Consider the following 23,768-nt stretch of genomic DNA (forward strand, 5'->3'; position numbering starts at 1 on the left):
TTCTCCTCACAAAGATGCTGGGACAGGAGATACTCTTCCCTAAAGAAAAAGTCCCCAGTCACTGTCATTTCTCCAGAAACCGTTTGATGTGATTGTAAGTAAAAACAAACAAAAAATACTCTCATATAAAAATCCAAAAAACCCTTAAAAAATCTCACATCAGCACAGTCCTGAGAGCACAGGGGCTTTGAGGGGACCACGGGATAAGGCCTCTGTGGGACTGCTCACCTAATCTCCATCCTCTTTCACGCATTTTATAGAACGTAAATTGTGACTTTTTAAAAAACTACACAAAAAAGCAAGAATGAGAAAGTACTATTTTGACCAGAAACCATAAGGCCTGTTCATGGAGAAGTAAGTGTGGAGAGAATAGCACAGCCTCCAAAATCAATCTGGCTGCTGCCTCTCCTCAGGCGAAAATTAATTTGGCCCGCTTGCTGGCGTCGACCACGGGCAGACTCTCTACGGATGTTTTGCATGGCTAAGCACCAGACGAAGACAGAAAAAGCAGTGTAAACTTTTTGCAAATTAACACCACTTAGTTGATGACACACTTTTTATTCCTTTTCTCCATCCCTAGATGGTTTAGTGCTAGAGAAATAAAAGAAGATGAAAAACAGACTAGGCTACTGTTTTGACTCTTAAAGGAGAGCAAAGATCGGGCTTTTTGTTTTATGGCATTAAAAGATCCATGTATCTCTCTCTCTTTTTAAATCTGGCCAACACTGTTCTTCCAAGAACTGCTGCTGATTTTCACACAGTGGCAACATTATCTTCCTGGTGTCACCCACTGAAAAACCGGTCTGCCCCTGACAGTGTGGCCAGGACCTGGCTGCCGCCAGAGACAGAACGTCAGCTTTCTCGCTCCCCACAGCCCAGGGTCCTGTCTGTCTCCACAACCAAGGGGAAGACAATAAACTGAGAGAGAAGAAATAGAACAGGCCAGGCGCAGTGGCTCACGCCTGCAATCCCAGCACTTTGGGAGACCGAGGCAGGTGGATCACCTGAGGTCCGGAGTTTGAGACCAGCCTGGCCAACATGGAAAAACTCCATCTTTACTGAAAATACAAAAATTAGCTGGGTGCGGTGGCATGCGCCTATAGTCCCAGCTACTCAGGAGGCTGAGGCAGGAGAAGTGCTTGAACCCAGGAGGTGGAGGTTGTAATGAGCCGAGATCGTGCCACTGCCCTCCAGCCTGGGAGACAGAGTGAGACTTGGTCTCAAAAAAAAAAAAAAAAAAAAGAAAAAGAAAAAAGAAATAGAACAATGCAAACGAACAGCAAAGCCCAGTCATGGAGATTCCTTACAATCTTAAAAAATAAGAACAATTTTGAGATCCTCTGAGAAGAAAACACACCAGTTCTTTGAAAAATATCCCCAAACATATCTCCTCCTTTATTTTTGACTGAGAATTGCTATTACTGAATTTATACATCAGTAAATCTATGTAGCTGCAGCAAAACCACAAGCTTGAGGAACAGATTAAAGCCAGGAACCATCATTACCACGAGGCAAAACAGTCTCTGTGTTTAAGGCACAGATCTAGCTACCTCAGGGTTATAAAACAATTCAAAGACCGGCTGCTAGCACCACTTGCAGTCTAAATAAAGAAGCAGAGAAGAAAAAGCATCTCTGGAGAGGGGCGGCCTATGAATGGGCCTTTTAAAAATATGAGTTGGAGGAGTCTGTGAAGCCCCTTAAATAGTATATATCCATATATTCGTTTTTCTGGAGGGAGTGTCTATAGCTTTCGGAAGATTCTCAAAGAGATCCCTGACCCTTCAAATGACAGATAATTCTCAGAACCAGAGCCCTCACTATCAACTGCAAAGTCCTTTGTAACTACATAATAAAACAGATGGTGTTTTACCCTCATGGGAAAAAGTTATAATATTATAATCGGTGGGTTGTTCATGCTCAGGCAGTGTTGCAGTGATACATCTTTATAATGATGTTAAATTGTTAAAATTATCTGCCTGGTTCCATAAATATATGATACACTGTGGTTATAAAAGGGGCCTTTCTCATGAAACTTTTTAAAAGACAGTTTTACTGTATCATTAATTTGGTATAGAATCAACACATTATTCACAATAAGTATTAATTAATTAAGGATTAACTAAACAATTTTGTGTGTCCTCCTAAAATTTATAAGCGCTTTCTTGGGGGAGATTTAAGAGGCCTAAGGTGCTTTGAAAACAAAAACCAAAAAGCAGAAATCTGAGGCAATGCCTTTGCTCAGCCAGTCCTGAGGCCGATGTTGACTTTGTCTTTCCGGGGTCAGTGCTGGGGCTTGAGGTCTAATCCTATCATGAAAAGCCTGAATGCAAAAGGGTATGGGACATGCATGGATGCAGAAACTGCCCCAGTGGTAGACGATGAAGCCACACAGCACTGGATGCAGTGTATAACCAAACATGTGGACTGAATCCAAAGCCATCCTGTAAAAATGCTTACTGAGAGAAAAAGCCCAAGCTGAGGTTTTCCCATTAGCTTCCTCCTTCCTAAATGGTAATACCTGCCCCCAAACCCTGTACCAAGAACTGGCCCTTCTGCTCAGAAGTGAGAGACCGGGAAGTCACTTACCAGATGCAGGGGCCTGGCCACCAGGGGAGCTTCCAGACCCGGCACCTGCCCTCGCTGAGCTTGGGAGCCTCCCATCAGCCCCGTCCTCAGGCTGGTCTCTGGCTTCCGTCCTCCCGGCTTCTTCTTCAGGGGGAAGGCCCATGCCATAGGCGCACTGGGGCAAGGGTCCACGTTTTGGAGAACCCACGAGGGGTTCACAGTCCTCCCCAGGAGGGTTCTGGCAACCTGTGCAGACATCTGCCCAGTTGGGGCTGGGGCTGGCTGCCCAGTGAGGGCAATGGCCACCGTCCACCTCTTTTTGCAAGTAGTTTTCAGAGGACACGGGAGTCCAATCAGTCCTGCACAGGGGCTCAGCGCAGTCGCAGTTTTCTGAACCCACTGTGCTCTGTGTCCCTGTGAAGCACTGGCTTAAACTGTCATTCTCCCCCACCTCCAGGGGTTCAGAGAAAGGAGGTGTGGATTTGCTTCCAGGCTCAGTGAGGAACAGTAAACGGTCTGCGGGCTGGGAGGGCCTGTCCATGTATTCATCTTCCGTGGGCATCTGTCTGAAGCTGTCTTCCTCTCTCTCGGTCTCGCTGACCAATGAGAGCATCCTGGCATCTTCGCCATGTGCATAGGGACCACCTCCTACACACGTGCCCTGACAGACACCACTTTGATCTGGGTAGCACATATCTTCTGGAAATGTCTTCTCCTCCAGAGTCAGCAGTAAGACACCTTCACACACTCCCTGCTGACCAAAGGCTGCCGTATGTGTACTGACACAACTGTCGCCTGAGGAATCCTGCCGATTTACATTCAGAAGGCAGAGGCATTAATACCTAGAGTTATTAGGATAAGTTTAGCTAAACATTGCTGAAAACGGTGTTTACACTGATTATTTCCACCATAACAAGTACGGATGGAAAACTGACTATGGAACTTTGTGTTATTTCAAATTACCGAGTGCAGGAGAACTCTAGAATGGAATACAACTAGAAACAAATGAATCTAGCTGCATCTCAGATGAAAAGCATGTTCACATCTGAGCAAGGGGAGGAGCTAACCCAAATGACTTTTGAACACAGTATCCTGACTACATATTCTCAATCTACATACAAAACCCCCAAACAACTGTAAACAAATATTGAACTCGAGTTAGCAGCTCTGTGTAACACTGTGGTATGCTCTAGTAATTCTGAAACTACATTCTGTGTATTCTAGAATTGAGCAAATGAGGAAATATACTGAGAATAATAGGAGCCAGGTTTCATACAGCTGGGGAGAGAAAGATTCAAATATGGGAAAGGGAAAGACCAGAATGAATCATGTTAAGTTGGCCTGGAATTGGAGAAATCAGTTTGAGCTTATGCTTTCAAATGTATACATTTTATATCAAGGAGAGTAGATCTAACCAGGCATGGTGGCTCATGCCTGCAATCCCAGGATTTTGGGAGGCCAAGGTGGGTGGATCACCTGAGTTCAGGAGTTCAAGACCAACCTGGGCAACACAGTGAAACCCCGTCTCTACTAAAAATACAAAAATTAGTTGGGTGTGGTGGCAGGCGCCTATAATCCCAGCTACTCAGGTGGCTGAGGCAGGAGAATTGCTTGGACTTGGGAGGCAGAGGTTGCAGTGAGCCGAGATTGTGCCATTGCACTCAAGCCTGGATGAGAGAGTGAGATTCTGTCTCAAAAAAAAAAAAAAAAAAAGAAAAAAAGAAAAGAAAGAAAGATCTAAAGGACATAATGTAATGATTAATGAAAATTTGATATCAAATGTGGGTTGAATAATACTATTGTACCACTGTTAAATTTCTTGATTCCGATACATGTGCTATGGTTATATATGAGAATGTCTTTGTTCTTAAATACACACTGAAATATTTAAGGATATGGGACACACGGTCTGCCATTCACTGTAAAATGATTCAAGAAGAAAACATACCTGTGTTCATATACGCACATACAGAAAGTAAGCAAATCACAAAGCAATGAGAGAAAATAGAAACAACTGGTGGGCCTATGTCTGGGGTATATGGAAGGTCTTTGTCCTTTTCTCACTACTTGCCTATAATTTTGAATTGTGTCAACATCAAATGTTACCAGAATAACTACAGAGTCAAGGAAAGTTGCAGTTCATCCTTCTTAGGAATCTGTACCAGACAATCAAGATTGGTATTAAAAAAAAAATGACATGCAGGGATCCATCCTGAAATTTGAGGTTTGATCACTGAACCTGGAAATGCCCTGTAAGCAAAGGGGCTGAGGCTGGGCGCGGTGGCTCATGCCAATAACCCCAGCAGTTTGGGAGGCTGAGGCAGGTGGATCACTTGAGGCCAGGAGTTCGAGACTAGCGTGGCCAACACGGTGAAACCCTGTCTCTATTAAAAACACAAAAAATTAGCCAGGCGTGGTAGTGGGCGCCTGTAATCCCAGCTGCTTAGGAGGCTGAGGCAGGAGAATCACTTGACCTTGGGAGGCGGAGGTTGCAGTGAGCCGAGATTGCGCCCCTGCACTCCAGCCTGGGGCACAGAGCGAGACTCCGTCTCAAAAAAAGTGTGTGTGGTGGGGTGCTCAATATGTGACTAGGATGGCTCTACCAGCCTAACTGTTGAATGTACTTAACAGAGGCACCAACAACTGTTCACTCTACCTTATCTCCACTTAGGCGGCCACAAGCCTCATTGATCCAGTGCCACAAATTAGCTAGAAAACAAAGCAAGGATAAGGACTTCAAATTATTATCTCCCACTTCTTTTCTTTTACATAAAGGTTATTATGTATATTTAAGGTATACAACATATTATAGGACAAATATAGATAGTAAAATGGTTACTATAGTGAAGCAAATTAACATACCCATCATTTCACTTAGTTACCCATTTTTATGTGTGTGTGGCAAGATCTGCTAAAATCTACAAATTTAGCAAAAATCTTGAATATGATACAACATGATTAACTACAGTCCTCATCCCTACATTAGATTCCTGGACAACTTTCTTCATCCTGCACATCTGCTACTTTGTATCCTTTGACCCACATCTCCCCATTTTCTTTCCTCCTTCCCCTGGTAACCATTGTTTTATTCTAGATCTCTGTATATTTGACTTTTGGGGAACACCACACATATAAGTGCAATCATTCCAGATTTTTATTTCTGTATCAGGCTCAGTATTATGACCACTAGGTCAGTTCAATATTATCTTTCAACAGAGTCCACCGCAAGTCTTTCCATGAGCGCTCCTTGGAGTGAAAGCATTTAAAAGTAAATCAACTGATTTAAAGGCTATGAAGGGCCAGGCGTGGTGGCTCACACCTGTAATGCCAGCACATTGGGAGGCCAAGGCAGGTGGATCACTTGAGGTCAGGAGTTCATGACTAGCCTGGCCAACATGGTGAAACCACATCTCTACTAAAAATACAAAAATTAGCCGGGCATGGTGGCACTGTCCTGTAATCCCAGCTGCTCGGGAGGCTGAAGCAGGAGAATTGCTTGAACCTGGGAGGCGGAGGCTGCAGTGAGCTCAGATTGTGCCACTGTACTCCAACCTGGGTGACAGAGCGAAACTCTGTCTCAAACAAACAAACAAACAAATAAAAATTAAAAAAAAATAAAGGCTATGAAGCCATCTCACTCCTATCAAAAACAGAACTTCCTGTTCTATGCAAAGCAAAACATGATCCACTAATGTTTCAGTGACTTCCTCTGGGCACATTTGGGGGCTGTCAGAGGTGCTGCTATGACTACAGACATTCTCATTCTCTTAAGCTTTCTTTGGCTATGAGGGACTAAGTTAGACATCACAGAAGAACAAAGAAAACATGTCTAGGAGACTGATTTTTCCAGTGAACTAGCTTGAAGGTACTATAAAAACGAGGCAAACACAGCAAGCTAGGTGTCAGACCCACTGAGACCAGCGGGCCTCAAGACCTTTTCCACTATAACTGGCTGCTTCTCAGAAGAAAGAATATGTTCAAAAAGTACATCTCCACCCACTCTTACAGAAGTGATGAAACCTAAAAGATTAAATTTTATGAATTTTAAGAAATCTATGAATTTATATTATGCAAAGATACAATTTTATCCTACTTCTAATGAACATTTAATGTTGGGCTCGCTATAAAGACAAAAGTTAGGGCTGGACCTGGTGGCTCACACCTGTAATCCCAGCACTTTGGGAGGCTGAGGTGGGTGGACCGCTTCAGCTCAGGAGTTTGAGACCAGCTTGGGCAACATGGTGAAACCCCCATCTCTATAAAAAAAATACAAAAATTAGCCGGGCATGGTGGTGCATGCCTGTGGTCCCAGCTACTTGGGAGGCTGAGGTGGGAGGATTATTTAAGCCCGGGAGGGAGGTCGAGGCTACAGTGAGCCGCGCTTGTGCCACTGCAGTCCTGCCTGGGTGACAAAGTGAGACCCTGTCTCAAAAAGCAACGACAACAAAAAACAAAACCGACTAAAGTTAGGAGTTGTCAAGTTCTCCATGAGAAGATCATCACAGTTCAGTTTAACAGCTAATGAGCACTCAAGCTTGCCAGGGATGGTGCTAAGCAGTCTCATCACAAAATAGGGGAAATAACAGTTTCCACCTCATGGTGCTGTTGTGAAGATGTACTTAGTATATGCAAAATATATATAGTCATGTCGGCACATATTATTTAATATATGTCAGCTATTACTATCATCATCATTATTCTTGCTTCTTTTCTCTCACTTTGCAATTATATATCAAGGTAAACCCCCCCACCACCAAAAAAAAAGGACAGTTGCAGCTGTTTCCTTGGAGAAATCAGTCTAGACAATCACAGATGGCACTAAAAAATAATACCTGTCCACGGAACTGATAAACATGCAGACCTGTCATGATCACCTCTCCCCTGGACAACTGCAAACAGCTTCCTAACTGGTGCGCCTGCATCTACTCTCACTGTACCACACATTTGTTTGCTACTCTAAAGCCAGAGGGCCGCCCTTGGTCCCCTTTGCTAAGGACAAGGAGAAAACTCCTTCAGCAGCCCTGCAGGGCTACATGGTCTGGCCATGCCCTCCTCTCCAGCCTCGTCTTCCACTTGGTCCCTGACTTTCTGCTACTGTGCCATTAGCTCCTTCTACCCCGCTAATGCACCGTGCTCCCCTCATCATGCAGCTCTCTCAGGATAGAATGCCTGTGGTTCTCCTGATGCCCCTTGTCTAGCGAATTCTGACTTGTCTTTCAGATCTTAACCCACCCATTTCCTCCTCTGGGAGACCCTGGCTGGCCCCAGGGATGGGCTGACCTTCCGTCATCTGCCACCTGGTGCTCAGCACCTTCCCTTGCATACTCGGCTTCCCTCCGTGGGCTTAACACCTACGCTGCCCACTAAGATGCTTCCTCCAGGAGGGCACTGGCTGTGTCTGTGTTGCTCGATATTGAGACCCCAGTGCCAGTCCAGTCCCTGATGATCAATAAACATGTATGGATGAATGGATGAAGAGCTAACAGTCATGACATCCAATTCAGTAAACAGTAGGCTCATATGGCAGTAAAATAGTATCAAAAAGAAAAACCTAAAGAACAAAACATCAGGAAGTCTGTTTATCTCACATAAACATGACTACAAGCGACCTTCATCATCTGAACATGCATTATCCAAATCCCCAGTAATGATGTTGTTAAGGAGGTGAAGCTGCACTAAATAAAAGCATTCAACAATGAACAGACTCTTTAAAAAATGGTCACCACTTGGCTGGGTGTGGTGGCTCACGCCTGTAATCCCAGTACTTTGGGAGGCCGAGGTGGGTGGATCATGACATCAGGAGTTCGAGACCAGCCTGACCAACATGGTGAAATCCCATCTCTACTAAAAATACAAAAATTAGCCAGGCATGGTGGCAAATGCCTGTAATCCCAGGTACTCAGGAGGCTGAGGCAGGAGAATCACTTGAACCTGGGAGGCGGAGGCTGCAGTGAGTCAAGATCATGCCACTACACTCCAGCCTAGGCAACATAGCGAGACTCTGTTTAAAAAATAAATAAGTAAATAAATAAATAAGAGAGCAACTGAAAATGGAAAAGGATGGTGAAACAGCAGGTTTTTAATATTCAAGTCAAAAGAGAATGACTTGAATATTAAAGGAAAGATTAAGAGCTATTCTTAGGAAATCTAATGATGCCTTGAATCCTTTCGTAAAAATTACACATTTTTAGCTTTGTAGTCTAAAAGTTAAACATGACGTGATGTTTAACGACACTAACAAATTTGTGTGGGAAAATTATTCCCAAGAAACAGGATAAGACTTGACTGTCTATTCTAAGAATAAGCACCTAAATTTTATTCAATATAACTTATTTTCATAATCTGAGGTTCTTTTTTTTTTGAGATGAAGTTTCGCTCTTGTTGTCCAGGCTGGAGTGCGATGGCATGATCTTGGCTCACTGCAACCTCCGCCTCCTGGGTTCAAGCGATCCTCCTACCTCAGCCTCTCAAGTAGCTGGAATTACAGGCTTGTGCCACCACGTCTGGCTAATTTTGTATTTTTAGTAGAGATGGGGTTTCACCATGTTGGCCAGGCTGGTCTGGAACTCCTGACCTCAGGTAATCCTCCTGCCTCAGCCTCTCAAAGTGCTGGGATTACAGGCGTGAGCCACCGCACCCGGCAAAGGTTCTTATTTCAAAGTAACACTCCAGTCAGAAAATCCCCCCTACCAATCATCTAAATATTTTATGAATATTTTAAATGCATGCATTAAAAATTGATGTATTCTAGGATAAATGCAAGCTCCTGTATACGTGATACTGCGCAGTCTATACAACTTAAACACAGAGCTTACAAGTCATCAGTTTCCTGAACACCAGCGTATTCTTGTTCCCTTATATACAACTAGGCAGGATATTGGCTTTTTCAAGTTTTTGGAGTTTTGTTTCTTTTCGCCAGAGAGTGATAAAACGTGTTTTGCTTTAGTTTAAGCAGATCGCCATAGGCAGCAAGTGGACAATCTACTCAACTTCCAAAGCATTTACCTAGAAATCTATCTTTTAAGATTAGATTGCAAAAACCACCATAGACACAATACCTGTGAGTGCTTTCCCTTTTTTCCTATAGCAAACGCCAAAGATGATGGCAGCCACTAGGGCCACAGACGCAAAGAGAAGCAGAATTATTAAACCGGGCAAGTAAACATGGGGTTCTGTATTGGAAGAAAATGAGAAATATGGTATTAAAGATTCTTTAATTTTACTCAGTTGAAAAACAAATCCCGGTAAATCAAACCTCAGAATCAAAAATATTGGTCTGGGATAGCAGAAGTGACAGCCCCCACCCCTGGCTGCCCTTTGTCCGTGAGCGCTCACATTCCGAAGGGTGAGATCCACAATCTCAGCCAGCCCTGCTCAGTCCAGTTTCGCTCTACGGGAGAGCAGCCAGGGCCATTACGGTGTTTCTACCTTAGAACAGCTCTAATCATGCTCACCACATCACCCAGTCTCATTCTGGCTAACCTCCGGAACCCTTCAGTATCCCCAGATGAATGACCTCTGCAGACAAAAGGAGCTTCTTGTATCTCTTTCCTAATAGCAACAGGGCACCAGGGGTTTGCTGGTCATGAGAACAGAACCACAGCCATCCTGTGAAATATTTCTGTAGTTTTCATCTCCGACACCGTGTGGACCCAACCGTTTTCTTCATCCCTCCCTGATCACTTCATTGCTAGAATCCTTGTTCAAAACTCTTGATTTACTTGACCTGGTTTCCTGGACTCCTACTTTTCCTCTCCTCTTTTTTAAAATAACTTTTTAGTCCTTCAGTTATATTTAATGCTATCTGCCAAATGGTCTTTAAAAAAGTTTGCTCTGATTGTGTAACTCCACATCCAGAATGCTTTAATGTCTTCCTGTTTCCCAAAACATCAAGGCCAAACCCCTGATTTCTTGGTCAAAGCCTGTTAACCCGGTTATTCTGTGGCCTATTGTTCTCTTTCCTCATCTGAAAGGTCTTCTTGCCACTTAAGCCATCTCTTCCGACATCTGGACCCACACCTCCACACTGTCCTGCTCACCAAGTAACCAGCCTCCACCATCAACTTTCTGGCAATCTGAAACTCTCCTGAAGATTAATTTAATGTGGCTGGGCACAGTGGCTCACTCGTGTAATCCTAGCACTTTGGGAGGCCAAGGCGGGCAGATCACCTGAGGCCAGGAGTTTGAGACCAGCCTGGCCAACATGGTGAAACCCTGTCTCTACTAAAAATACAAAAATTAGCTGGACATGGTGGTGCATGCCTGTAATCCCAGCTACTCAGGAGGCTGAGGCAGGAGAATCGCTTGAACCCAGGAGTTGGAGGTTGCAGTGAGCCGATATCATGCCACTGCACTCCAGCCTGGGCAACAGAGTGAGACTCTGTCTCAAAAAGAAAAAAAAAAAGATTAATTTAATCTACAAAACATGTTCCATAGATAATGATAGCTAGATCCTAACAATTTGGGGAGATGACCAAAATCTCCTCATAGACACCCTCACTTGTGACCACCATCATCCCACCATGTCTGGGCATTTTAATTTATGTTTGCAGCTCTATTTTCTTTTTATGTATATTAAAACATTATTAGTTACCCCCAATCCAGTGTAGAAAATTATCAAGGAAACAATACACCTGGAATTAAAATACTGATTAAAATGAAATATTGAGCTGACCATGCACAGGATTAAATAAAGGGAGAGAGGACGCCCACAAATCCACGTGCCATCTGGGAGGGATCTAAACCAGCGGACTGCCCGGGGGCACATCTATTAACCAACAGGCTCTTTTTAAACATACCATTTGGTGGTTTTCTAGCTGGCAGAGAAGAACTGCAAACCACATCGGATTTCTCTGTCCCATGATGTTCTACTGTCTTTCCAAGGAAGGTACAGCTGTGGGGGTAAAGGTAGTTCAGTGCTTTGGTTTTATATGCTTGTTTTTTAAAAAGTGAACAAATGCAAGACTCTCCCAGATTGCCAGCTCCTTCAAGAGAGGAACCCATGCCTTCTTGGACATCTGAATCCCCTGTGCCTTCCACAGGGAGGAGAACAGCACAAGGTGGGACAAACAAATAAACAAAAGCAAACACTGCCTGTGTTCTCTGACAGCTACTCTGAGATTGTGGTCAGCAAAGGAGCAGAGCAGAGTCTTCAGGAAAGAATATTCTGGCTGTGCCTGGGTGGCTCAGGCCTGTCATCCTAGCACTTTGGGAAGCTGAGGCAAGAAGATTGCTTGAGCCCAGGAATTAGAGACTAGCCTGGGCAACATGGTGAAACCCTGTATCTACAAAAAACTTAAAAATTAGCTGGGTGTGGTGTACATGCCTGTGGTCTCAGCTACTGCAGAGGCAAAGGCAGGAGGATTGCTTGAGCCCAGGAGGTTGAAGCTGCAGTGAGCCATGTTTGTACCACTGCCCTTCAGCCTGGGCAACAGAGCAAGATCATGTCTCAAGAAAAAAAAAAAAAAGCATATTCTAACAGTTTCAATTACATGGTTAAGTGATATACTTTTGCTGACTGCTTTTTTTGAAAAACACAGAAAATCCTCTTGGACATAAAATTTGGATAAGTGAATCAGAAAATAAACATTTATTTATGTATTTTAATTTAATTTTCATTGTTTAAAAATGTGAGATGGGGTCTTGCTATGTTGCCCAGGCTGTTCTCAAACTCCTGGGCTCAAGCACACCTCCTGCCTCAGACCCCTGAGTAGCTGGGATTACAGGCATGCGCCACTATGCCCAGCAGAAAATAAACATTTAATAAGAAATATACAGGGAACTGAAAGAATCATTAAGTTGATTATTGGTATTCAACAACAAGCATGCGATGAAAGGACCCATGAATTCCACTATAGATTTACTCACACGCATGAGAAATCATATATATATATGAGATTCTTCATTAAAAAATTATGTATTACTGTAAAAGACTGAGAACAACCTAAGTGACTATCAATAAAGAACTTATTAAATAACTTAAGGTACATCTCTGCAATGAAATACTATGCAGCTGTGAAAAGCCATGAAAATCATGAACTGGTGAACTAATATAGAAAAAGCTTCAGGATATAATATGTGAAAAAAAACTCACGATGTTTACAGTGTGCTACAGGAGGCTTCTATATGTACACACACACACACACACACACACACACAAATAACTGGATGAATAAATCAGTGATGTTCGGAAATCGGGAGAAGTAGGCGTGACCACTGAATAAACGTTATAAATCATTTTCAACCAAACAAGGTTAGAAAAAGCTGCAACCATAAGTCACAGATTACCAAATCTAAAAAGTCACACGAAGTTCCTGTCACACATAGGGCTGAAGAATTAGTTTGACTGGTTTATTTTCCCCAGGCTGAATTGACAGACTTTTTCCATTTTGAACGTGGCTTCAAGAGGAAGCCTAACCCAACAGAATCCATCCGTTTTCAACCCAGTCGAGACAGTGGAGGTTGAGTTGTTTAAAAACCAACCATCCCTTCTGACTCCTTTGTTGTTACTTACTTGGTCCAGGGTCTGCATTTGTCCGTGGAGGAAAAGGCATCTGAAAAGTAGCCTGCAAGGCAAGGTTTGCACACCGTGTCCTTGTTGGGCTGCACTGTGGGGAAAAAAAAAAAAACAAAAAAACCCAGACAGAACAAACAAAAAACAAACGAGGTCACTTAGAGATCATCCAGGCTGGGACTCCAGAGGACTGGAGGTGAGGCACTGCCCCTCTCTGCCCTCACCTCCCACCCCTGTGCCCGCCCCTGTGTCTAACTCCTTCAGCTCCCACAGGCTTGGGCTCACAAAGCAGTTCTGACCCCAGCAGTGAGTTATGGAACCACGCTCAGAAAGGTAACTGGCTTGATGTCGGGCCACTAACACTGGTATGTGATGTCCAGGTCAGGCTAGCTCTGGTCCTGACCTTTTGTTGTTCTGAGCCACTTCCCTGGTCACCGACACTTTGTTTCCTAGTCTGGGAGCCGATGTTGACTCATCCTGCTATCTGTCTCTTGTTTTCCCCCATGCACCTGCCAGCTAGCCCAGCCTCGGTCTGCAGGGAATGGCAGACACATTACTGCTTTGAAAGGAAACTCACTGTCCTGACCTCTTCTGATGAGCTTAATCTCCTCAGTCCAAATAGCAGAGTGTCAACAAAGTTTTCTCAGTTAAAAAAAGAAGACGAGGAAGAACCCTACAGGTCGCTTTCCCTGCAACCAAGGGTTGATATCAAACATTTTCTATAAAGGGTTATAGAGCAAATATCTTAGGTTTGCAGGCCTATGGTCTCTGCTGCAGCTACTCATAGCATGAAAGCAGTCCAACAATACATTAAAAACAATGGATGAGGGTGTGTTCCAATAAAACTTTACTGATAAACGCAGTGGCACAATGGATGTTAGACCCCTTCCTTAATGGACAGCGTTGAAAGCAGGAGCTGATCCTGGTTAGTGAACTGACTTGACTCTCATATTCTTCATGAACTACACTGTCAAAATAAATGTCTCAGGTTTCCTATGCCTATTCCCTCTACTGCAATCCACACATGATGATTCTTTGGTAAGTCCCAAGAAAAACATTGGCTACTATGTGATATCATAATCAGGCAACTGGCTGGTGCCCAAACCACAAATTACTCCTGAAATTAGTAGCACTTCTGTGATTTACTTTCATGAATAAAACACTAAAAAAAGGAATTAAATTTTCTTTGTCCAAAGTCAAGTACAAAGTATACTCTTGATTTCTGCAATTTGGCTGGCTAAGTAGGGTACCCGCTCCTTCACCCAGCAATTTGATTTGCCTTGAATCTTTATTAAGAAGAGCCCAGTTGACATCTAATAACTCACATTAATTTGAACAGCTTTTTAAAAGAGAAGCACAATCTAGAGTTGTGAGAAGCCCTAAAAATCGAAGAGACGGGGGCTAACAGGCATACAAAGGGTTAAGGCTGTTAATTTCCATAGCTTGACTTCCATACGACTCTTAGTAACACTGACCTGCCAGAAGCATCCTGCAGGCTCCTGTCCTTGCTCCCTTTCAAAATCACACTTTTCCCACTTTACAAAAGATATACTTCTTACCCACCCCATAATTTGCTGCTATGCTGCCAAACCTCTGAGATGCCGAACCAAGTGACAAGTGGAAACACTGGGGATGGCAGAGCTCCTGTGCCCCCCAGCACAGCTCCCACCTTTCCCGCTGTATGAAGGGCAAAAAGCAGGATGACAGAAATGGGGCAGCTGTGATCAGGCTCAGTTGTTCTGAATTGAAATTATGCAGGGTGGGGCAGGAGTGAAATTTCCATTCATCTACCCCTTCCCCTCTATCTTCAACCTATTTTGTCCAAAAATGAACCCATTTCCAAAGGTACAAGGCAGAGAGAATGTCTAATAGAATCCCTGATGTGACATGCTGGTGAAAACCTGGAGGAAAGGCTCTGAGCCTTTTCTATTTTAGAACTGGAATTCAGAGGGAGTTGGCTGTGATAGGGAGATCCATTTTAACAATTAAAAAATCAAGTCAGACTTTTTGTAAGAGAAAGCACATCTGGCTTAGTCAATGCATTTGATAATAAAGACCGAATGTGTCAGTTAGACTCTGTGATGGACATTTTCCTTGATATGAATTGAAATGGATAATATTTTAATTCTCCCAACCCTGTCCAAGTATTTTGGGTTAAAACCAGGTGCCTCTAAGGGAATGATTAATAGGCATAAATAATAATTTGTTAAGTCTTGGAAAAAATCGCTTTTGTTATACTTCCTAGAAGTCAGGAAAGCAAATTACTCTAAGAAATACTTTTTCAATTCAAAAGGATTTCTATTTCTTTACTTTCAACAAAATTGAAGGACACAATTGAATTCTCAACTGATAGATCGTTAAAAATAACTTCTGATATCACATCAGTAGGTGAGCTTGGACACATAAATCAGAAGGTACTGAAATAAATTGAGGGACACGCCTATAACCAGTGTTTCCTTTGCCATTCAGTTATTTATGTGAACAAATTTCTCAGCACTTACATACATAAAAACAAAAAGTAGAAACAGAATTGATGTTGAATGCTGTTGCATTTTAGCAATAAGTAATATTCAGCCACAAATATGTGCATTGGAAAAAAAAACCCACTCATTATAGAGGTCAGAAGTTTTTACTTTTATGATTATAATATAGCAAAATAGGATATATTCATTTTTGACCAATTGTGTAATAATAAATGCAGTGACAACTTGGTTCAGAAGAAATGTTTTTAACCCTGAGTCAAAGTAAATATTTAAAAATTAAGATTTTGACCGGGTGTGGTGGCTCATGCACTTTGGGAGGCCGAGGTGGGCAGATCACCTGAAGTCAGGAGTTCGAGACCAGCCTGACCAACATCGAGAAACCCCATCTCTACTAAAAATACAAAATTAGCCAGGCGTGGTGGTGCATCCCTGTAGTCCCAGTTATTCAGGAGGCTGAGGCTGGAGAATCGCTTGAACCTGGGAGGCAGAGGTTGCAGTGAGCCAAGATTGTGCCATTGCACTCCAGCCTGGGCAATAAGAGCAAAACTCCATCTCAAAATAAATAAATAAATAAAATAAATAAATTAAGATTTCAAATAGGTGCATATTTTTCAATATGTGCATATTCGAATATGAAAAGTGATTAGTAAAAACCCTCCAAGCATAAAAAATATATCAGGATAAAATTCTGTGGGGAAGGTGGAATGGATAAGAAACAAAAGGAGAGAAAGGAACTATGTAAACTGTCCAATAGTTAAATACAATTAGGTCATTTAAAAATGAATCATAGAGGGCATCAAATGGCCATGGTGTTTACATTCCCCTGGATTCGTTTCTTCAGTGTTATCGCAGTTATAATTCCCTGGTAACTAAGTCCTTATCAGTTCTTTAAACTTGTAACAAAACTTTTTAGATGTCAAGTTAAAAAACGTGCTGGGGTGGGGGATGCATGGTTTTTCCAAAATTCTAATGGGTGCACACTTTTCAAAAACGTCCAACCACCCCTGCACTATCCTGCTGGCTCCTAAATGGGGATCCCAGGTTTCCACAGATGGAGGAGCCCCAGCGCCCCCGGCCACGGCCAGAGCATGTAGGCAGATTGCCCGCAGTCCCTTTGAAGAACCTAAGCCGAGGATTCATTCTCAGGTCTTGCCTGGGCCTGTATCTCGTGGAAAATCAGCCCCCACCTTTCCCCATCCTTCAGGTTCCTCCAATGCTGCCTAGCACCCTGGAGCTTTCTTGCTGCTATTATTATCAAGACTGTCTCAAAGCTGGCTTTGCATGGCTCAGCAAGAGCCGACAGACGCACACATCCAACCCGTACACGGGTGCTGGGCGCCCAGGCCCGGCGCGCACTCGGTGTTGCGGCGGCAGCACTCGCAGTCCTGGCTCCAGTGGTACCCAGCTGTGCACGCGCAGCGCCGGGGGGTCGTGCTGTTGCCGGGGTCCACGGCCACCAGGGCCTTGCCTGCGGGAGACAAGAGACAAGTCAGTGGCCAGGGAGGGGCAGGCAGCCCAGACACACCGCCCACGACTGCACTATCCAACATCCAGCCCAGAGCAGCAGCCCGCCTGGCAGGCCTGCAGAGTGAATCACCAGGACACTGCTCGAGAAGTCCCAAGTTCCTCCTCGCACTTCCTGCACTGGCACGAAAACGTCACGGGGGGGTTCTTCTCTCTCTCATAATTAAGAGTTTTGTGGGCTTTTTTAAAAAGTCAATTTTCATGTTAGTAGAAAGATAAGGACTTGGGAATTGATGATCATTGAATGTTTTGGCGAATGCAGAAGGGTCACAGAGTTGAGCTTCCTCGTTTTCTGTAAATTCATATGCCATATGTATAAGACTAACGTGAGTTTGGACCTTAGAGAACAGGGTTTCTGGAGGTTTAGGGTTCATCTGAGGGTCCTGAGGCATCCCAGGGTGAAAATGGGTTGTTGTGGAGTGACATGCGTGGAGAGGGTACAGAGGCAGGCCCGGTGACATGCTTGGAGTCAAACTCTCCTCAAGCACTGAGGGTAACATGCTTGTTTCTGTTTTCACAACACATGGCCTTCTCGTTCCAAATCTCCTGGCCCCTTCCAGTTTTTCTAGAATGCAGGTACGTGGGAATTGATCTGTTGTAAACTACACACACACACACACACACACACACACACACACACACGTATCTGTTATAAACTACATACACATACAAATATGAATCAAATTACTGATCAATAGTCCTCATTATTTGCAGATTCATATTTGTGAATTCATCTCCTCAATAAAATTTATTTGCACCCCAAAATCAATCCTCTTGGTACTTCTGCAGTCCTTCAGGGACAGAACCGTGTGCATTTTGAGTTGCTCCACACTCAGGTTTCTGGCTGAGGTTGGGCCAAGCGATGCTCTGCCTTCTTGTTTCAGCTCACAGAAGGTAAACAAGCTTTTTGTTGGTGATTTCCCTGCTTACAACAGCCCCCAACTGTCGTGCTGAAGAGCTGTCTAGTGTTCTAAATGCAAGAAAGCTGTTGTGTGCCTCACGGAGAAAATAAGTGTGTTAGAGAAGCTTCGCTCAGGCATGAATTACAGTGCTGTTGGCCATGAGTGCAATGTTAATGAATCAACAACATGTATCAAATAAGGTGTCTTTAACAGAAACACACATGAAACAAGGTTATGTGGTGATCAATCCGTGACAGTGTGACTGGAGGCTTGCAGGAACCTCACCCTGTAACCCACTAGGAGTAATGGCTCAGGATTTGCTAATTCAGTGTTCATGGTGACTTTATAGAATATAACTACTGTGCATAGCCACAGTCAACTGCACGTACATGCATGACCTCATACCCCCCAACATGATACAAAACAATAACATTATTTAAAACAGACCTTGTACCCTTCTAGGGCTCCTTCTCACCTGGATTGTCCAAACAGCCCCTGCACCTTATATTCCTGAATACTTAGAGGAATTCCAAGGGAAAAACAAGCCAACAAACCAGAAACCTGCTGTCTCTTATTGTCTCAAGTTACAGCCAGTAGGGAGGGGACATTTCCTATTTCCAATCTTTATAGACCCAAGCTTGGTAACCCTGGAGAAGTCCCCATTTCCTGCAGTGCCCGCTCTTCCAAGGCCCCAGTCAGCTCTGCAACATCAAGGCCAAAATGCAGAAACATGTCCACAACACATGGGAACGTCCACAGACACATGCCACTTCTCTGGAAAATTCCAACTACTCCTAGGATCCCATCTGAATGTAAGCCTGGGTGGTAATGAATAATTTTGACATAATTAAAAATATTGTATGTAATGTACCAGATTTTTGGCTTTAATCAACTTTGGCAGTAGACAAAATGAATCTTTATTTCCAAGAGACAGCAATGAGTCAAGGTCATTACTAAGCAGTGGGAAAGAAAAAAGGCTTGATCAGATGCTTCTGCTCAGTGGAGTTTCCATGTTACCTTCCCCAGCCAAAATCTGCCAGCTGTCCCCAGCACATTAGAAAAATTATGGTGTTAAAAGAAACACTTATTCTCTAATTCTGTCCATTGGGGAAAAAACTTCTATACACAAGGATCAATCCACTAGTGAGTCTTCTCTAGAATCCAGACTGAGGTCACTAAATAAAATGTTCCTCTAAAAACAATCATGAATCCTTAGAGAAATGTCTGATTGTAGTTTAAGACAAGAATTGTGCAAGCTAAACATGGAAGCAATAGATGCCTGGGCTGTATCAAAACACCTTGGGTCACCTCATAGAAATGTGACAATATGAGCACCATTACAACCAGTTATTGCAGGCAGGGGACCATGGCTCACGCCTGTAATCCCAGCACTTTGGGAGGCCAAGGCGGGGGGATCACTTGAGGTCAGGAGTTCAGGACCAGCCTGGACACATGGTGAAACGCCCTCTCTACTGAACATACAAAAGTTAGCAGGGCATGGTGGCACATGCCTGTAATCCCAGCTACTTGGGAGGCCAAGGCAGGAGAATCGTTTGAACCCAGGAGGCCAACGTTGCAGTGAGCCAAAATTGTGCCACTGCACTCCAGCCTGGGCGACAGAGCAAGACTCAAAAACAAACAAACAAACAAACAACAACAACAACAACTGCAATAGACTGAAACTGAAACACCTCAAATGCCTCCATAATATAAGCCCTTGGGAGAATGCTGGATGATTAAGATATTGTTTTGCAAAGCGATAAATAAGGTTAAAAGCATTTATTCTATCTTTTCTATATGTACTGCACTACAGGATAAATGCTTGTAACTTTATCAATAAATAGTTGATGAGGGAAGTTTATCTTCATAAAGCAGGCCAGCCAATAAATGAAAAAGAAATGAGAGAAGCAGAACATCACCTTTCTGCAGCCCCTAATGGAAACAAATCTAACCCATGACCATCAGCAGCTGCTAATGTTAGAAAGAGGAATGCTCAGCTATTACATGGTTCCAATATTCTATGTATGAACTATATTATACATGAAGTTTGCCACAAACAAAACAAAAAACAAAGCAGAATCCGACTGGCCTTCTAGATCTAACAACCAATTTATAAGAAGGGGTCAGGCCGGGCATTGTGGCTCATGCCTGTAATCCCAGCATTTTGGGAGGCCGAGGCGGGTGCATCACTTGAGGTCAGGAGTTTGAGACCAGCCTGGCCAACACGGCAAAACCTCATCTCTACTAAAAATACAAAAATTAGCCAGACATGGTGGCACGTGCCTGTAATCCCAGCTACTGGGGAGGCTGAGGCAGCAGAATAGCTTAAACCCGGGAGGGAGTGGTTGCAGTGAGCCGAGATTGTGCCACTGCACTCCAGCCTGGGTGACAGAGCAAGACTCCATCTCAAAAAAAAAAAAAAAAAAAAAAAAGAAATATAAGGGACAGAAGAATACATTAAATGATACCAAGGGAATGCAACCAACAAAATCTGGCCTGTGGAGTCTTCACAGGACTAACATCACGGCTTCTTCAACAAATGAGCTCAATGGAAAAAGCAAAGAAGAGAGAGAAAGGAACCTCTGTCTCTTAAGAGAATTAACAGACATATTTTGCTCCTGATTCCTTCAAATAAACTATACTTTATAAAACATTCCAGGCAAAAAACTTAAGGTAGTCTGGTAAGGAGATCAAACTGTGTTAATAAAATATTTATAGTTTAGGAAAAAGGTGAAGAGTAGACCTGGTTTTGAGTCCTGCTTCACATGTGTTAACCTTGGAGAAGTTATTCAACCTCTCTGAATCTCAGTTTCTCAATCTTTAAAGGGGATAGGCCAGGCGCGGTGGCTCACACCTGTAATCCCAGCACTTTGGGAGGTTGAGACGTGCAGATCACAAGGTCAGGAGATCGAGACCATCCCGGCTAACATGGTGAAACCCCATCTCTACTAAAAATACAAAAAATTAGCCGGGCATGGTGGGGGGCGCCTGTAGTCCCAGCTACTCAGGAGGCTGAAGCAGGAGAATGGTGTGAACCCGGGAGGCGGAGCTTGCAGTGAGCTGAGATCGTGCCACTGCACTCCAGCCTGGGCGACAGAGCGAGACTCCATCATAAATAAATAAATAAATAAATAAATAAATAAATAAATAAGTATGGCTACTACCTACAGGGTTTCAGGGAGGATTAAACCACACAAAATAGGTGGGAACACTATGGAAACATTATGTCAAGTCTACGATGTGTCCCATGATTAAATGGCAACATAAATATATTCCAGAACAAATGTTCTAAATGAAGAATTTTAACACAGGTCTTGGGGATCTAAAATGCATCTTTCTTGGGATGTGTAGTCACAACTTCCTCCCGTGTTCCTGAAACGAAACATCATTGGCTGCCTCTAAAAATGTTTCTATAGAAAGAGAGGTCTCAGGTTTCTACACTAACCACTGACACACTGACACGATGGGCTCACCTGTATCACAAACTTTATGCAGCAAGCATTTATCTTCTTCATTCCAGCTGTCCAAGTATTCATCCGAGCCACAGGGCAGACATACACTGTCAGAGGTAGTAGTGCATTTAGAAGACATGTACTTTCCTTAAAAAAATGAAAGGGAAAAATGCAACCATCAAAAAACTAAAGAAAAACAGCAACACAAAGCAAAAGAGCAACAAAAATTGCACCAATAATCACTGGTACCCATGATCCCAGGACACCCCCGAAAGATGACATGACACAGGAGAAGAGGCCACAATGCACAGTGACTGCAGCACCCTGGGCAACTCAGGCCACTCAGCTGGCTGAAATAACCCTACCTGGGTCTGCTGAGCCTGTGGTCACAGCAGTCTCTTAATTCTTCTAAGTAAAAGGCCAACCACCCTCTGCACCCAAAAAGTCTGCTAAGGAATAGAATGATGAGCCAGGCACGGTGGCTCACACCTGTAATCCCAGCAGTTTGGGAGGCCGAGGCGGGCGGATCACTTGAGGCCAGAAATTTGAGACTAGCCTGGCCAAATGGTGAAATCTCGTCTCTACTAAAAATACAAAAATCAGCCAGGCGTGGTGGCAGGTGACTGTAGTCCCAGCTACTTGGGAGGCTGAGGCAGGAGAATTGCTGCCTCAACCTCTGGGAGACGGAGGTTGCAGTGAGCTGAAATCATGCCACCGCACTCCAGCCTGGGCAACGGAGCAGGACTCCATCTCAAAAAGAAAAAAGAAAAGGAATAGAATGATGATTTTTAAACTGGGCCGCAGAACTTGAAAGATCCCTGGAACCCACTCAGGGAATAAGGGGGGTAGGCAAGAGGAACTTCATCACCCATCCCCTCTCCCCTCTGCCTTCCATCTGGATAGGCAACTTCTTGTTAACTTCTTTTTGTTAACTTCTTCTACACTTACTACCGGCTCATGGTTAGCTTTGTTTGACCAAGCGTCACGCTGCGCCCCACCCGCCTATCCAACACACACTTGACAATCACTGGATCTTGGTTCTGCACATTCAAGAAATAAATGTAGCTGAAATATCCAAAATATCTTGTTATAAGGTAACCCACCTTCCCCTCCCCAGAATGAAGAGAGAGTGCGGGCCCCGTGGACTGTGGCTTTCACTGGGGCTGCAGAAATACTCAGCCACACTTCTGGCAGAACAACTTGGGGTAGGTGGTAGCCAGTCCACCTTCTGCTCCTCAACAGGTGTATGGAAAAAGGCATGACAAGGGTTTAGGCAATTTTTAGCAGCAACAATTCCAGTGTGGTTATTCCAAAATAAAATTTCTGTGAAAACAATTTTAAATAAGAGCTGCATTTCACATTTTGAGAGTCTGAATCATAAAGTGCTAAAATATTAGTTTTTAAAAACTTCTTGCCATCTCGAGAAATAGTGTTTTGGAAAATTGTGTTTCAGCCCAAATTAAGCAACAGCTTTTAAAGTTGTTTTTGTTTTTTTTCTTTTTTAAGGGATTTTAAAATCCCTTCAAATCTCTCTCTATTGAGAGAAAGATTTTTTGTCTTCAGAGTGACAGACATTACCACCTGCCACTGCCATAACGCGTCTATCCAATTTCTTTTTTCATCTGGCAGACAGAAAAAATAACAACGAAAGCCTCACCCACTTTTGAGGGGCAATGCAAGGTGGCTCAGAAGCAGGTGTACCTGGTTCACATTTGTGACAGCACCGTCCCAGATGCTCATAATGCCTCTCACGGGTACACGGAGGAGCGATCTGCAGAGCCACCTGAAAAGAACACTGAGGTCAGGCAGAGTCCACACAGCTCTTTCTGGATAAAACTAGATAAAACAAAAAGGGAATCACGAAATTACCTTTTTTTTTTTTTTTTTTTTTTTTTTTGAGATGGAGTTTTGCTCTTGTTGCCCAGGCTGGAGTGCAATGGTGCGATCTCGGTTCACCGCAACCTCTACCTCCCGGGCTCAAGTGATTCTTCTCCTACTTTAGCCTCCTGAGTAGCTGGGATTACAGGTTTTTTTTTTAGACAGAGTCTTGCTCTGTTGCCCAGGCTGGAGTGCAATGGTGCAACCTCACCTCACTGCAACCTCTGCTTCCTGGGTTCAGGCAATTCTCCTGCCTCAGCCTCCCAAGTAGCTGGGACTATAGCCATGCACCAGCTAATTTTTGTATTTTTAGTAGAGATGGGGTTTCACCATGTTGGCCAGGGTGGCCTTGAACTCCTGACCTCAGGTGATCCACCCGCCTTGGCCTCCCAAAGTGCTGGGATTACAAGCTTGAGCCACCACGCCCGGCCTGCTTACCTTTTAACTTGTT

The 23,768-nt window shown here is 43.7% G+C and overlaps 1 protein-coding gene across 5 annotated transcripts in view; it reads right to left on the reverse strand.

Moving 5' to 3' along the window:
• The window catches only part of TNFRSF11A (TNF receptor superfamily member 11a), a 61,624-nt gene that overhangs the window by 15,520 nt on the left and 22,336 nt on the right, over positions 1-23,768 (reverse strand). Inside the window, exons 2-9 of one of the 5 annotated variants that reach the window (XM_030810294.1) lie at positions 23,141-23,222; positions 21,461-21,586; positions 16,886-17,029; positions 13,079-13,130; positions 11,364-11,458; positions 9,624-9,737; positions 5,222-5,274; positions 2,587-3,370 (exon numbers count right to left, since the gene is read on the reverse strand). In XM_030810294.1, coding sequence (XP_030666154.1) covers positions 2,587-3,370; positions 5,222-5,274; positions 9,624-9,737; positions 11,364-11,458; positions 13,079-13,130; positions 16,886-17,029; positions 21,461-21,586; positions 23,141-23,222 — 1,450 coding nt within the window. Of the gene's footprint in view, positions 1-2,586; positions 3,371-5,221; positions 5,275-9,623; positions 9,738-11,363; positions 11,459-13,078; positions 13,173-16,885; positions 17,030-21,460; positions 21,587-23,140; positions 23,223-23,768 lie in introns of all 5 variants that reach the window. The other 4 variants (XM_030810293.1, XM_030810297.1, XM_030810295.1 and 1 more) reach the window with 4 other exon arrangements.

The sequence above is a fragment of the Nomascus leucogenys genome, chromosome 4, assembly GCF_006542625.1.
Source record: "Nomascus leucogenys isolate Asia chromosome 4, Asia_NLE_v1, whole genome shotgun sequence".
Lineage (NCBI taxonomy): Eukaryota > Metazoa > Chordata > Mammalia > Primates > Hylobatidae > Nomascus > Nomascus leucogenys.